This window comes from Oryzias latipes, chromosome 4 (genome assembly GCF_002234675.1).
Source record: "Oryzias latipes chromosome 4, ASM223467v1".
NCBI classification, from domain to species: Eukaryota; Metazoa; Chordata; class Actinopteri; order Beloniformes; family Adrianichthyidae; genus Oryzias; species Oryzias latipes.
Window position 1 is genome coordinate 24,603,664 of NC_019862.2, and position 14,013 is coordinate 24,617,676.

General features: G+C 38.8%; 1 protein-coding gene across 1 annotated transcript; it reads right to left on the reverse strand.

Annotated features, from left to right (window-relative positions):
* Positions 1–713: 713 nt before the first annotated feature.
* On the reverse strand, positions 714–6,139 carry s1pr1 (sphingosine-1-phosphate receptor 1). Its single transcript, XM_004068161.4, has 2 exons — positions 5,901–6,139; positions 714–4,133 (listed from the first exon to the last, which is right to left on the reverse strand). The coding sequence occupies exon 2, from the start codon at positions 4,009–4,011 to the stop codon at positions 2,890–2,892; it is 1,122 nt and encodes a 373-aa protein (XP_004068209.1). The 5' UTR covers positions 4,012–4,133; positions 5,901–6,139; the 3' UTR covers positions 714–2,889.
* Between the last annotated feature and the right edge of the window lie 7,874 nt (positions 6,140–14,013).

Sequence of the window (14,013 nt, forward strand, 5' to 3'; positions counted from 1 at the left end):
CCTATAAAACTCTTTGTATTATATTTGATACACGTATTTCTGAGACCCATATCTCATTAGCATGATACTTACATCTTCAAAAAAGCCATTGTATAAAACTCGGTCCATGTTTTCTGCCCTGTAGTTTGTCATCATTCCACTGGGGGCAGTAGACTGGATTTTCCTGCTCATTTCAAAATGGCTGCCTATTTCTTTTGGTGGGAAAACTTGTCCTAATTTTCATAACTTTATGGTGAGAATAAGTCATCTATTGTTATTCGTTTTTAAATGATTTCTTTCTGTATTTTGAAAAAATGATAGAACAAAAAAAAAATTCTCTTTAGACCATGTTTAAAATGTGTGGATTGAATTTGAGACAGCAGATAAATAAAGGGATTTTTTTCCCCTGTACACTCATATTGTTTAATCTTAAATTTACATTGTTGAGAGCAAAAACTTACTAAATAACCAAAATTACAACAATTAAATAAAAAGATTTAGATAATTTGAGTATTTAATCAAATTCCATAAAGTTTTTGTAGCAGTGTGTGAGCTCCTCTAACAATCACTTTGGGCATGTTCTTTTCCTTTTTAAGCTTTGGATTAAATTGTGTCTTGTATGTTTGAATTTTTGACTTTTATAAAAATTCCTATTGACCTTAATCAAGACTTTTAAAATGTAATCTAAGTATTGTAAAAATCCCTTTTTATGTTGTTTGGTAAAACACAACCTCCATATTTCTATTTCTCTTTATTATGTGCTAACAAACACTAAACACTGAACAGACATACAGGAATTAAAAAGAAAGACAGAGAATTCTGCTGGGTCGTCGCACATTACAAATATAGATAAGGAAATTAATTTATTAATCTATTTTCTGATGGAAAATAAAAGAAACCAAAAGGCACTGGAACACTATCAAAGCCGCGTCTATGAAAACATGTCCTATGATGCGGAAATTCTTTAAATAGTCAGAGTAAAATTCCTGTTTGTAGTTTATCGATTTTTAAAATGCTCTTGACGTCTTTTGATGCATCCTGCAAAAAACAAAAAACTTTATTTTTTTCTTTTGTTTAAATTAGATCAACTACACTTTTGTCACCACTGGCGGCAACAGCAACGGACACAAATAGAAAACACAGTCTGACCCAATGTTTCTACAAGTCGAACACGATCAACACATCAGAAATGCTCACAAATTCACAGCTCAGAGGATCATCTGGAACATCAAACAGAATTTTATCATGTAAAACCACAAGATGATCGACTGACTGGGCATCAAAAAACTGACCTATCTCAGAGATAACCTTTTTTTAATCGCCATATTTTCAAAGTAATAAATTGACTTATGTCTTATTTGGAGAGTTTAAGGCTTATTGCTTTAAGCTTAGGTTCAAAATCAATTATTTCTGGAAAACTAATTACATATTAGTTATATTTTTTTAAGTGCTTATAGAGCAAAAAACAAACTTTGTGTATGACAACTAAGCTCTAATAGATTGGGGCAATTATTTTTAGTTTTAATAAATAGGGTCAATGAAAAAGAAAATTATGGTGAAAACCTTTCGCTTGTACCCAATTGATTAAAAAAATCCACAAACATTCAAATAATATTTTGACCCAACATTTAGGCAAAATAGGAACTGGAGTCATTTCACTAACACTTATTGTATTAAGAGTTCAAAACATTTGTGTTGCCTTCTCTTCTTTTCTGTAGCATTACTTTTGCCACTAAAGAAAAAACAGCCTGATCTCATATTGTCCCTTTTTTGTCATTTGTTCCCTTATTTGGAATATACAATTTAAAAAAAAAACTGTAGGTGTCTTACATTGTTTCTGAATTCCAGGCTTTTAGGGTCCACCGTCTTGGATACTTTTTCTGTTCCTCTGCTTTAAAGTCCTACTCTGGTCAATTTTTAATCAGTTTTTAAACCGTTCCCAGTGGTCTTTTGATTATGTTTATGCCATTTAGTTTAAATGAAATAAAACAAATTAAAAAATGGTTTCGTTTTCTAGGACATAGTTTCTGCAGAGCGGCAGTAGTTCATCAGAAATTTGCCTTTGAGATGTGGGTGGGACCAATGACGTGGAATAAGCCCGCCTCCATCTCCCGTCACTCATCTGTTTACGCGCTTTCTGAGAATTTGTAGCTTCTATGTCACACCTATAATCTTTTTGCCTGCTCTTGATTCACAATGATTTGAAAATAGAAATACTCAGTAAAGCAGTTTTAAGCTTAATATTCTTCATATATGTCCTCTATCATGAAAAAAATCCCAAAATAATGTGTTAAAAAAAAACACTGTTTTCAACGGGATGGGTCTTCATACAGAGAAACAGAACATGCATGTTGGTGGATCCTGAGAACCGGAGCTCAGAAACCGTTTAAGGAGAGACAAGGTCACAGACACAGAAGCAGCTGAGCTCTGAATTCATGCCTGAACTTCTTCAAGGCGAAGACAAACAAATATGACATTTCTCTGAATTAAATATTATCACACTTGTGTGCTTAAGTGCTACATGCTCTAGTTTTTCTTAGCGAGTAAGTGTAAAGTCGGATTCTTCTACCAGAATCAACCACAGTTCCTATGATGATCAGAATTCCAGTTCAAACTCCTTCGTGAAGCACCAAACCACAGAGATGTTTGAAACCCTCCTGTAGCTCCTCCCACTATCTGGTGGATGGAGCTACATGCCACCTTCAGTGAACAAAGTGTTCTGGGGAGACTCAGTGCTAAACAAAGCATGACCACAGGGATCCACAGGCTGCAGCCTTAAAGCGGAGCTTCACGAAACCTTTGAGTCAGAGTTTTGCCAGTTTATCCAGTTTGGAAGTCTCAATGCGGGCTGTGATCAGCTGAAGGTAAACCTGTACAAACACAGCCATCAACTGGACAATCCGTCCGTGTTTAGGAGGACGAGGTGGCATTCCCTGAGGACACCGCTGTTGTCTCCTTTGGAGAATATTCCCCCTCTTCCTTGTGGGGATGGGAGGAGTTATCGGACTTGCTGCGACTGAACTCCGCCCCCATGATGGGCCCCGTGAACTTAGCCTTTGGCCTGATGCAGGTGGTGCAGCACAGCAGCGTCTTGAGGAAGGCGCGCCGCATCTCGTTGCTGGTCAGCGTGTAGATGAGGGGATTCATGGCCGAGTTAAGGACAGCGAGCGCAAGAAACCAATCCACCTTGTAGAGGATGGGGCAGCTCAGTGTCTCACAGGCCACGTCCAGCAGCAGGAGGATGAAGAGCGGCGCCCAGCAGGCAATGAAGCAGCTCAGGACAATGATGACGGTCTTCAGCAGAGCCAGGGACTTCTCTGAGCTCTTGGTGTTGGCGCTGGGGTTTCCGCGGCTGTTGGTTACTTTGCGGAAGACGAGCTTGCTGCTGCGAGTGCGCACCAGCGTGTAAATCCGGGCGTAGAGCACCACGATGGCCATGAGGATGATGCTGAAGACGGTGGTGCAGAACAGGATGTAGGTCTTGTGGTAGAGTGGCAGGACGGTGGAGCACTCCGACATCCTGTGGATGCAGTTCCAGCCCATCAGCGGCAGCCCGCCCAGCATCGCTGCAATCATCCACACCGTGCTGATGAGGAGGAAGACGCGGCACGTGTTGCCGTTGTTGTGCAGCTTCATTTTCAGCATGGTGAGGTGGCGCTCAATGGCGATGGCCAGCAGGCTGAAGACAGATGCCGCCAGAGCCACAAACATGCTGCCCTCTCTCAGGAACCACTGTGTGGGTGTCAACTTGTAGGTGTTGGCTCCAGACAGCAGGATATTGGCGGTGTACACAACGCCGGCCAGCAGGTCGGACAGCGCCAGGTTCCCAATGAAGTAGTACATGGGCTTATGAAACTTCTTGGTCCTCCAAATGGTGGCAAGAACCAGGATGTTCTCCAGGATGATGAAGCAGCACACGATGATGAAGATCACAGAGTCAGCCTTCAGACCGGAGTCCTGCTGCGTCTTCCGAAACTTGCCAGTGAAGTTGTAGTGTTTGGCAATGAGATCGGAGTAGCTGGACTCAGCCATGGTCTGTAGCTGCAGATGACGTCCAGCAGAGGGAGCTGTGTCTTTAAACTTCAGTGGCTCATGTCAGAGGGTCACCCTGAGGAAGAGCAGAGAGGGTCCTGCTGCCAAAGGAGGACATGCTTCTGTGGAGAGAAAAAAATGTCCTTGTTAACAGATGAGCCTTGATCAGTTCTGCAAACTTCAGTCTTCCCTCAAGAAAGACGCAACATTTATGTCCAAAGTCAAATTGTTCACTCAAATGATGAATTTTTAAGCTTCATAACCAAAAATCTGAACCACAAGTATCATAGCAAACTCAAAATGTAAAAAGAGCAACATATGCGTACAGTTTTCATGCTTTTTAATAACTTTATGCCTTATACATTCTGTACTTTTTTAATCCCTATATATTTTTTACAACATTTAGAACTTGTCTTTACATTTTGGTGCAGAGATTTTCAAGCCTATCAAAGAGGAAATAGAAAACAATGCATCCTTTTTGTCTTTTTCTGTTCTTTAAGATCCAAAAAACCCACTGACGCCAGGACACCACACTGGCGTTGTGTCAACGATAGTGCATCCGTTCCTTAAACATCCCTGTTGGCATAAAAATGCTCATATTCTGACCAATGTTCTTGTCTTTTCTAAATATGAGTCTGCAGGGAAAAAACAGTTTGACCTTTACTGGAAGTGAGTTTGTAAAAAAAAAAAAAAGAGTTTGCCAAAGTTAATGGCATGGCCCTTTTGTGCCCTTGATAAAAGTCCGAGGTCTTGTCTTTGTTTTTTTCTTTTTACCCGAAAAATGTGTACCAAGTTCTGTGATTGTAGAAATAGTTCTGTGGGCTTCTACGTTATGAAATAATCATTAACATACATGGATTTTTTGTTGTTGTTGATGTTTGTTTGTTTTCTGGGATTCATATAAAAACCTATCCGTTCACATGTCACTCAGATGTCATTCCGAGCAGATCCAGTCAGATCTTCCATCTCCTCCAACCTCATCATCCTCTGATGTGCCTTAGGTAAGGTATAGGCACTGACACCACCAGCTGTTTAGACCAGATCTGATCATGTGACATATCTGACCTCCACAAACTATTAAGTTCTCAAAATAGTTTTAAAATGTCTCAAACTCAGGTTTGGAGTTGAAGATTGATGGAAATTATGCTACTTCAAACTAATAATAATAATAATAATAATAATAATAATAATAATAATAATAATAATAGAAATAAAAATAAGAATGATAAAGTTTGAAATGTTCTAAACAATTTTGTCACACGTATGCACCCTGGAGTTACAGCCTGTTACCAGCAGAGGGTGCTATAGTTATCTTTGTATTGACTTTTTTTCCTCACTTATTGTCAAAAGACAAAAAAAATAATTTTTATGTTCACATATTTTCATATACGATTTAACAATTAAAAAGAAAGAAAGTCCCGACTATATTTTGTATTTTATTTGTTTGCTTGGTTTGTCAATTTAGCGATAAAAAGCCTATAAATTCAAAATCAGTTTGATAGAACAAACTAACAAGATTTTTGCTGCTGTTTTATTGTTATATTCCTTCTCATTTTTAAAGTTACCACTTAAAAATCATCTGTGGTACCCCTGATTAAATAAGCTCATCCTTATTTGGAGTTCATTTTTTCATCATTTGCTAAAAACTGATTATAGGCGAGTTAAAGGGGGGAAATATGTATAATTATATAAAGCTGATTTTCCATCAAACATCTCAGGAGGACCTCCTGATGAACCCTGACGTCTTATTATAAAGAAGGCACGCGCGCTCTAGAGACCTATAAAACATTTCAGATTCATTTTAAAACGGGTTTTCTGGATTTCTGTTATAAAGCAGCATTATGTTCTCTTTAATCTGTAACATCACACACGTCTTCATTTGAACTGACCTGGGTTCAGCAGCTGACTTGTCTTTTCCTCAGGCTGAAGCTCCACTTTGTTTTTCACGCAAAAAAAATAAAATAACATTAAAAAAAACACTTTCTGAGTTTTCTCTCAGTCTCAAGTTGACGCGAAGAAAAGGGAAGAGCAGCTTTCGGCACCATAAAAAATATTTTTGTTATCCTCCACCTCCAGCCAGAGTCCGCAAGAAGAGAGTCCGACAGTGGAAGGAGAGCGCGCACTAGAACACGCGCGCGTGCACGGAGAGCAAGGGGTGGGGGAAGGCAAGCTCTAAAGATTTACACAGCTTTATATTTAGAAAAAGATCTGAGGAATCGCATATTAATAAATGGTGAAAAGATGATATAAAAAAACATAAATCATAATTTATTATGTATTTTAAATGATGAATTATTTATGAAACATCATTAAACGGTGTATTTTTTGGCATGGGCGGAGCTACAGGGGCCAAGAAAGTTTGGATTGTTTAAAGCTCATTTAAAAAAAATCCTTACTACAAACTCTTACACGCATTATTTATACCACCTTAGCTTAAAATAACTACTCTTTTAATATTATTAATAAATAAAAACAAAACAGTTTGAAATACATGTTTTTAATCTTTTCTTTTCTAATGGCGGTCCACTACTGTTCCCTTTTGCAACTCCTGCCCCTCTACTGCGCATGGTGGTACAGTGGTGAGCACTCTAGCTTCACAGCAAAAAGGATCCTGGTTCAAATCTCACCTGTGCATGTGTGTTTTCTCCTCCCACCTTCAAAAAACAAAAACAAAAAATGAAGGTGCAGTGTGTGTTTGGTCCTGCAACAGGCTGGTGACCTGTCCAGGGTGTATCCCACCTTCACCCAACAGTAGCTGGGTTGGCTCCTGCTGCCCTGTGACCTCAGAAGAGAATCGACAGGTTCTGAACATGTTGGGATGGATATATTCTTAAACCAAACAGTAATATAGCATTTTTTTGGATTGAACTGAGTTCTGCACGGTGGCATGATGTTGAAAGCAACACAGAAAAACAGTTCAAGCCATGTAATGGATGCTTTTTGTTCTCAAATTTAGCAAAAGAGGGAACATGCTTTTCAGAGCTTTGAGAGGGTTTTTGTGTGTGACTTTGAAGCACACATACAGGTTTTCAGCTCCATATGTATTTGTTGTCACTATGTCATCAGAACACAACAGTTGTGACATTTGGGTTTCAAAATTCATGAAAAGCAAATATTAACTTTTCTGATTGTCTGCTAGATATTCATCCATAACAGGTAATAAACTATCAAAGGCTTGATTAGCTCAGCTCACAGATCAGTTGTACAATATTTTACTCTGTGTAACCCTGTTACCAATTTTAGGAGGTAACAGCCTTCTTCAGGAGCAGAATTTTTTTTTTTTTTAGCAGTTACTGGTGACCAAGAGAACAAACTTACTTATGTAAATAAGTAAAATAAAAATTAATACTAACAACGATTGTCTTAATTTGATTCTATGTGTAGCAAAGTAAGAAAGTCAAAGTCAGCTTTATTGTCAATTCTTCACATGTGCATCACATACAATGTATCGAAATTCCATCTCTTACTCTCTCATGCCTGTCCAAGAGAAATAAAATAAAATAAAATAAAAAAGAAAAATAATTAAATAAAAAGAAAAGACAAGAAAGACAATTTACAATATTAGCCAATAAAGTGCAAGTGCACTTTAGGCAATATCTCTACAGCGGGGGGTTCGTTTGAGCACTGTTCATGGGGGGAGATGGGTGGTGGGTAGGTGGAGACGGTAGAGGGTGTTTAGCATCCTGATGGCCTGGTGTGTGAAGCTGTTTCTGAGTCTGGTGGTGTGGAGGCTCCTGTACCTCCTCCCCGAGGACAGAAGGCCGAACAGGTCGTGTGCAGGGTGGTGTGCGTCCTTGATAATTGTTAGTGCTTCGCAGGTGAGGCGGGTGATGTATAAGTCCTGCAGGGAGGGGAGGGGTGCTCCAATGATTCTCCTGTTGCTGTGTGTGCAGCTACCACCCCGCACAGTGATGCACCTGGAGAGGATCCTCTCAATGGTTCCTCTGTAGAATGCGGTCATAATGGCTTGTGAAGCACCTGATCTTTTTAATTTCTGCAGGAAGTAGAGACGTTGCTGACCTCCAGAAAAAATTCCTGGGGTTGCACATCAATGAGGACCTCTCCGAATTTTTTGCTGCTCACTCTCTCCACAGCAGTACCGTCGATGATCAGTGGCAGGTGTTGAGTGTGGCCCCTCTGGAAGTTGACAACAATCTCTTTTGTCTTGCTGACATTTAGCAGGAGGTTATTATATCTGCACCATTTTGTCGGCAGATCTACCTCTTCCCTGTAGTTGGTCTCATCGCCCTTGGTGATGAGACCCTCCAGAGTTGTGTCGTCTGTAAATTTCACAAGGTGGTTGGTGCTGTGGGTTGTTGTGCAGTCATGTATCAGCAGGGTGAAGAGCAGCGGACTAAGCACACAGCCTTGGGGTGCCCCAGTGTTTAGTATGGTTGTATTTGAGGTGTTGTTGCCGGCTCGTACTGTTTGTGGTCTTCGACTGAGGAAGTCCAGGAGCCAGTTGCAGATGGGGTGTTAACACCCAGCTTGTCCAGTTTGCAAATGAGCTGCTGTGGTATTATTGTGTTAGATGCAGAGCTGAAGTCTATGAACAGTATTCTCACATATGCATCCTTTTTGTCTAAGTGGGTGAGAGCTGGATGGAGAGCAGAACAGATGGCATCCTCTGTCGATCGTTTGGGTCGGTATGCAAACTGAATGGGGTCCAGGGTGGATTTTATGTGTGACATGACTAACCGTTCAAAGCACTTCATGAAAATATTACAACTACAATTTAGGAGATCCCTTTTCTCTACCCATTCTTTTGAAAAACTGATGATGTCAAGTCCAGCATGTTCATCTGATTTCTGCTCAAGTCTTCTTCTATGATAAAAAGTTTATGATAACATGTCGAGGGACACCTGTTCCACACATAATAATTATTGGAAATATTTGATTCATTAAATCAAATGTTTCACATGTTACAAGAAACATCAATGAAACAAATAATACAAATATTTTTTTGACATTTTTTACTGTTTTATTTAATATTTAATATTAGCCACAAGGGGGAAGGAGCAATAAAAAAAATCGTATTTTAGGATGTACTCTAGACTTATTTGGTATTTTTAAAACTATTTTCCAGCATCCTTTTATCCTAGTTTATGTAGATTTGGTCACAACACAAGACAAGTAAATTTAGTCCAAAACTACATGTTTTAGTATTGTGTATTGGAAATATGATGGGTGGAACATAAAATGTCCAATCCTGAAATGCAAATAAACAAGAAGGCTGAGATTTGAGAGAAGCTAAACAAATCCTGATCTGACTGAAAACAACCAGGATGTTGATGTAGTTTATGCTAAAAGTTTAGATGGAGCTACTCGGTGGAGTCCATCCAGTGCTTGAATCTGGCAAAAGGGTCAAACATCTGACACCTCAAAGATCTCAGCCACATCGTGAAGTGCTCCAGCATAGTTTTTCAAGAATGCGGTATTTCTTTCCATCCCACACTCGTTTATGACACAGAAGCGCATCAGCATTTATGACGACACTGGCGCAACTAAAAACCTGTCTTACTGGAGAGGTTCACAGCCGTTTCTGTAAATTTGATAAAAAACTGAACGTATTAAGAATAGCAGGATAGGTGGCAGCAGAAAGGGTTGGGGGGGGGGGGGGGGTAATGTTGGGGGTTGTGGATAACAAAAGCCTCTTTCCTCTGAGCTACTGACTGTATTCAGGCTCGGCATAGCTGAGCATCACCATGACAACGGCTGGAGGGAAAGGGGAACTGAGGAGCAGACCAACTTTCAAAGTCCAAACCAAATGAATCACTTCCACGCTCGGTCCAGACCTCTCTGACGGGACCTGGACTGCAGACGTGACCGAGGCTCCCAAACCAGAAATGTGTACAGTTCAACCGTTGTTTCTGAAACTCTAGTTAGAGGTCCTTTTTTTAGCATCTCTTGTTCTTCTTGGGCATGTTCTCGTGCATGTTTCTTTGTCTCCATCTTCTCCTGGCTCCAGTCTCCTCTTGGGCCATAACTTCCACATGCAGCAAAATTTTAACTGCTGAACATCTGCAGCCTGTAATTATGGTTTGGACGGACACAGAGTGTGTGTGTGTGTGTATTTCTCTGTGTTTGCTTTAGTGTTTAACAGGAAAGCATTAGCCAGCTTCTTCCTCTCTGACTTCCTGTGATGTGATTCGTTGTTTCCCTGGCGGTGAGGAATGTGGCAGCTTGCCTTCACAGGGGGATGGGGTGAGGGGAGTTGGGGTAACAGGGTGATGGATTCTTCGTTTATCTATAAAAAAAAGGCGCAGAGAGACACATATTTTTTTACACTTGGTGTTTGCTCTAAATGCTTGTTTTTCTGACATACTGTGGACTTGAGTCTGTTTAAAACACAGCACTGTGATGTTCTGAGTTCATCAGGAGGTGAAGTGGAGTTCAAACTGATTCATTTCTCAAATTTTTATAAAAAAAAACACAATTATTTGGTTATAAAACACATGACTAGCAATACAGACTAAAGAAAGGTGTAACTATTAATTCTTACATTAAAAAAAAATTTTTTTGCTCCCGGAAAAACAAGAAATTACTTTTGAAGAAAGCTAATTGATCATTTTGATCAACTTACATCGATTTACAAAGTATAAATTGATGTGAATTTGAATTAAGCTTTCTTCAGTCCTAATTAAAACATAAAACATAACCAAGTTATTTGGCATAATAATGAGGAACTCATACAGTATTTAACATGTAACATTTTTGACATAGTAAAATGTAAAAAAATAAATATTCAATTTGTAACAAATTGAGGTCTGTGATTAGTTTTGTAAGTTTCTGTTTCCCTTAAAGTCTACATAATATTATTTTAAAAATGACATTAATATGGAGCCCGTGTCCTGACATGGAAAAAATAAAATATATCTTGTTCCCACAAATTGATATCTTTTTCCCACAAAATAATAATCCATTCCCACGAATTAATTAATTTGTGCGAATGAAATAATTATTTAAGTCATAAGTCATTCATAAACACGGACTGCTGCTTCGCCTACCGGACATAGCTCCTAGCTTCATAAACACGGATGTGAGCAATAGTTGGATTTACACATTTTCACATTTCTGTCTGTGTGTGTCCAATTACACTGCATGGAAGACACGGAGGGTGTTTAGAGATCAGATTTATTTATTTTAAAAGGAACAAAAGCATCTGCAGTCATGTTTTCATGTCTGGTTTCATTCCCATCCTGATACCCTCTTCGTCCATCCTGCTGCAAAAGCTGCTTTCTGCCGTTACTGCCGTGTCTCTGTGACCCACATTTGTTTAAGGGGGAAAATAAAAACAGGAATGATTGATCTATTATTGTTTCTATGAAAATCAGAAAAATATCATAAGATTTTGGATGCCCAAGCATCCTGCTCCATCTACCGGACACATAGCCCTAGCTCCGCCGCAGAACTCTTTTGCTTGTCATGACGGCATTCGGCTGGCTGGCCGTCTACCGGCTAGCCAGCTGCGGTATAGGACATTGTAGTTTAGAGTTGAATAGGAATAATAATATTCAGGACTTGTCTTTTATTAACATACTCGTTAGCAATAATAAATAGATTATTCTTGTTTTTCTTTTTCCTTTCTTGAACGAATATGGGTCACAGAGACACGAAAGTTACCGCTGAAAGCAGCTTTTGCGGCCGAACGGAGAGCATATCGTGTTTATGAATGAGTTATGACGTGAATAATTATTTCATTCGCACTAATCAATTATTTTGTGGGAATGGAATATTAATTTGTGGGAACAAGATATTAATTTGTGGGAAGGAGATATACTGTATTTTTTCCATGTCAAACACGGGCTCAGTAACACATCAGGAAGCTTAAAATTGCAGCATTTTATCATTATTGTTTTATTAGAGTAATTTTTGCATAATTTAAATATTATGTTTAAATAATTTACTTAAAACACAGTTTAGGGAAGATCTATCCGAATGATCTGAATGATCAGCTACAGAGTATTGCATTTATTGTTTCAGTAGTAAATCAAGAGAAAAAGAACAAAATATTGTATTGATAGCTAGCATTCCAGAAATTCATCTTTACATCAAGTATTCCATTAATTCCTGCTATCTTTAAGTCTTAAATAATTGTTTCTGCTGTTTACATGATGTCATTTAGAATAAACATGTAACTTTTGGCTAGTCTATAGAACATATTTAAATTTGTCTTAATTTATTAATAGATATCTTCTAACAAATGGTAAATGGCGTATACTTATAAAGCGCTTTATACCTTCTTACGAAGGCCCAAAGCGCTTTACAGTCACAGTCCCATTCACCCATGCACACACACATTCACACACTGATGGCAGCTCTGCTGCCGAACACTGGCGCCAACCTCCCACCAGAGGCAAGGTGGGGTTCAGTGTCTTGCCCAAGGACACTTCGACACAAGGGCCTGCAAGGTGGGAATCGAACCTGCAATCCTACGATCATGGGTCGACCGCCCTTCCGCTGCACCACGGCCGCCCCTAACAAGTGTTAAAAAATGTTATTTCACCCAACAGAAATAGTGTGAGAGCAAAACAGTGAGCAGGATTTTCATTCGGACTGCAATATCACGCTGTGAGGTTTATTTACCCCGTTCCTGTTATCGCTTGCATTGCGTTCAGACACTTGTCAGTGTTGTTACAAACAAGCTACAAGTCTAAATGTTTACACCGAGGGAAGTCCAATTTATGATAGCTTTGTGCAAAATCAGATAACAAATTTGACTGCCTTCCATTCCTTTTTTTGTTCTTGCAGCAAAGAGGGAAATTATGTGCTTTGTGAGTTCGGTTTAATTATAATTTTTTTAAGTTTGGTTGAAATGGAATACTGTAAATGCTATTCAAACAGGAAACGAAATCTCTCTGCTTAATCAGTGGACTATTTATAGACGTTTACTGTTTACAACAAAGACCAACGCAATCATTCTGAGGCCTGCAGAAAATAAGCTGGTGAGTTCATGTTGATTAAATCTATCTCTATGGTAAATAGTAAACACTGGCCGTGTTTACATGCACAACGGCAACCTCATGCAGAATCAGATCTGGCTGTGATAACAGAGCAGGACAGGCATCAAAGCATTTAGATATTTGATAAATCAAAATTTAAATTCATTTTATGTTTTTCTTGAATTTTGTGTCAGGATGTTACCTCCATTATATCTCCAGTTTAAGTTACAATATCAAATGTGCCCAAGTTTGCAGGAAAATATTGTTTAATTTGAAGTTTTTGTCAAAACTGCTTTACTAATTTAAAATCAATGATGTGGCTTGCTTTTATTCATCCATTTCAATGTGAATGTTGTTATTTTGGCACCAGGTATGGCTTGTTAAAGTTATCAGTGATGCATTTTTAGTTTTCCTTGAATAGAGAAGCTCTTCGCATGTGTTACAGCAAAAGCAGAAGCGGCTTGAGTGTCTAAAAATTGTTCTCAGCTCTAAAGTTAGCAGCATTACTTCAAATTTGTTTAATTACTCAAATATGAAAATTTAAGAGATAAGATGAGGGAGTAGAGGAACACCTCAGGGCACCGTACTGCCAAGCAACATTCACATCGCTCTCGGCAACCACTTCCCATGAAAAGTCAACATAAACACGTGTACAGTGGTGGACAATATTGTTGGTACCCCTCAGTTAAAGAAAGAAAGTCCACAATGCTCACTGAAATGACTTGAAATGTTCAAAAGTAACAATTAATAAAAATTTATTGAAAATTAAATAATCAAAATCAGCCATTACTTTTGAGTTGTTGATTAACATAATTATTTAAAAAACAAACTAATGAAATAGGGCTGGACAAAAATGATGGGACCTCCATGAAAGACTGAGAACTAATTGCCCAGAGGGTCATGATGAACTCAGGTATGTCCTTTAATTGACATCACAGCTGTTTTCAAACCCATAATCAGTCAGTCTGCCTACTTAAAGGGAGACAAATAGTCACGTTGCTGTTTGGTGTAAAGGTGTGAACCACACTGAACATGGACATCAGAAAGTGAAGGAGGGAAT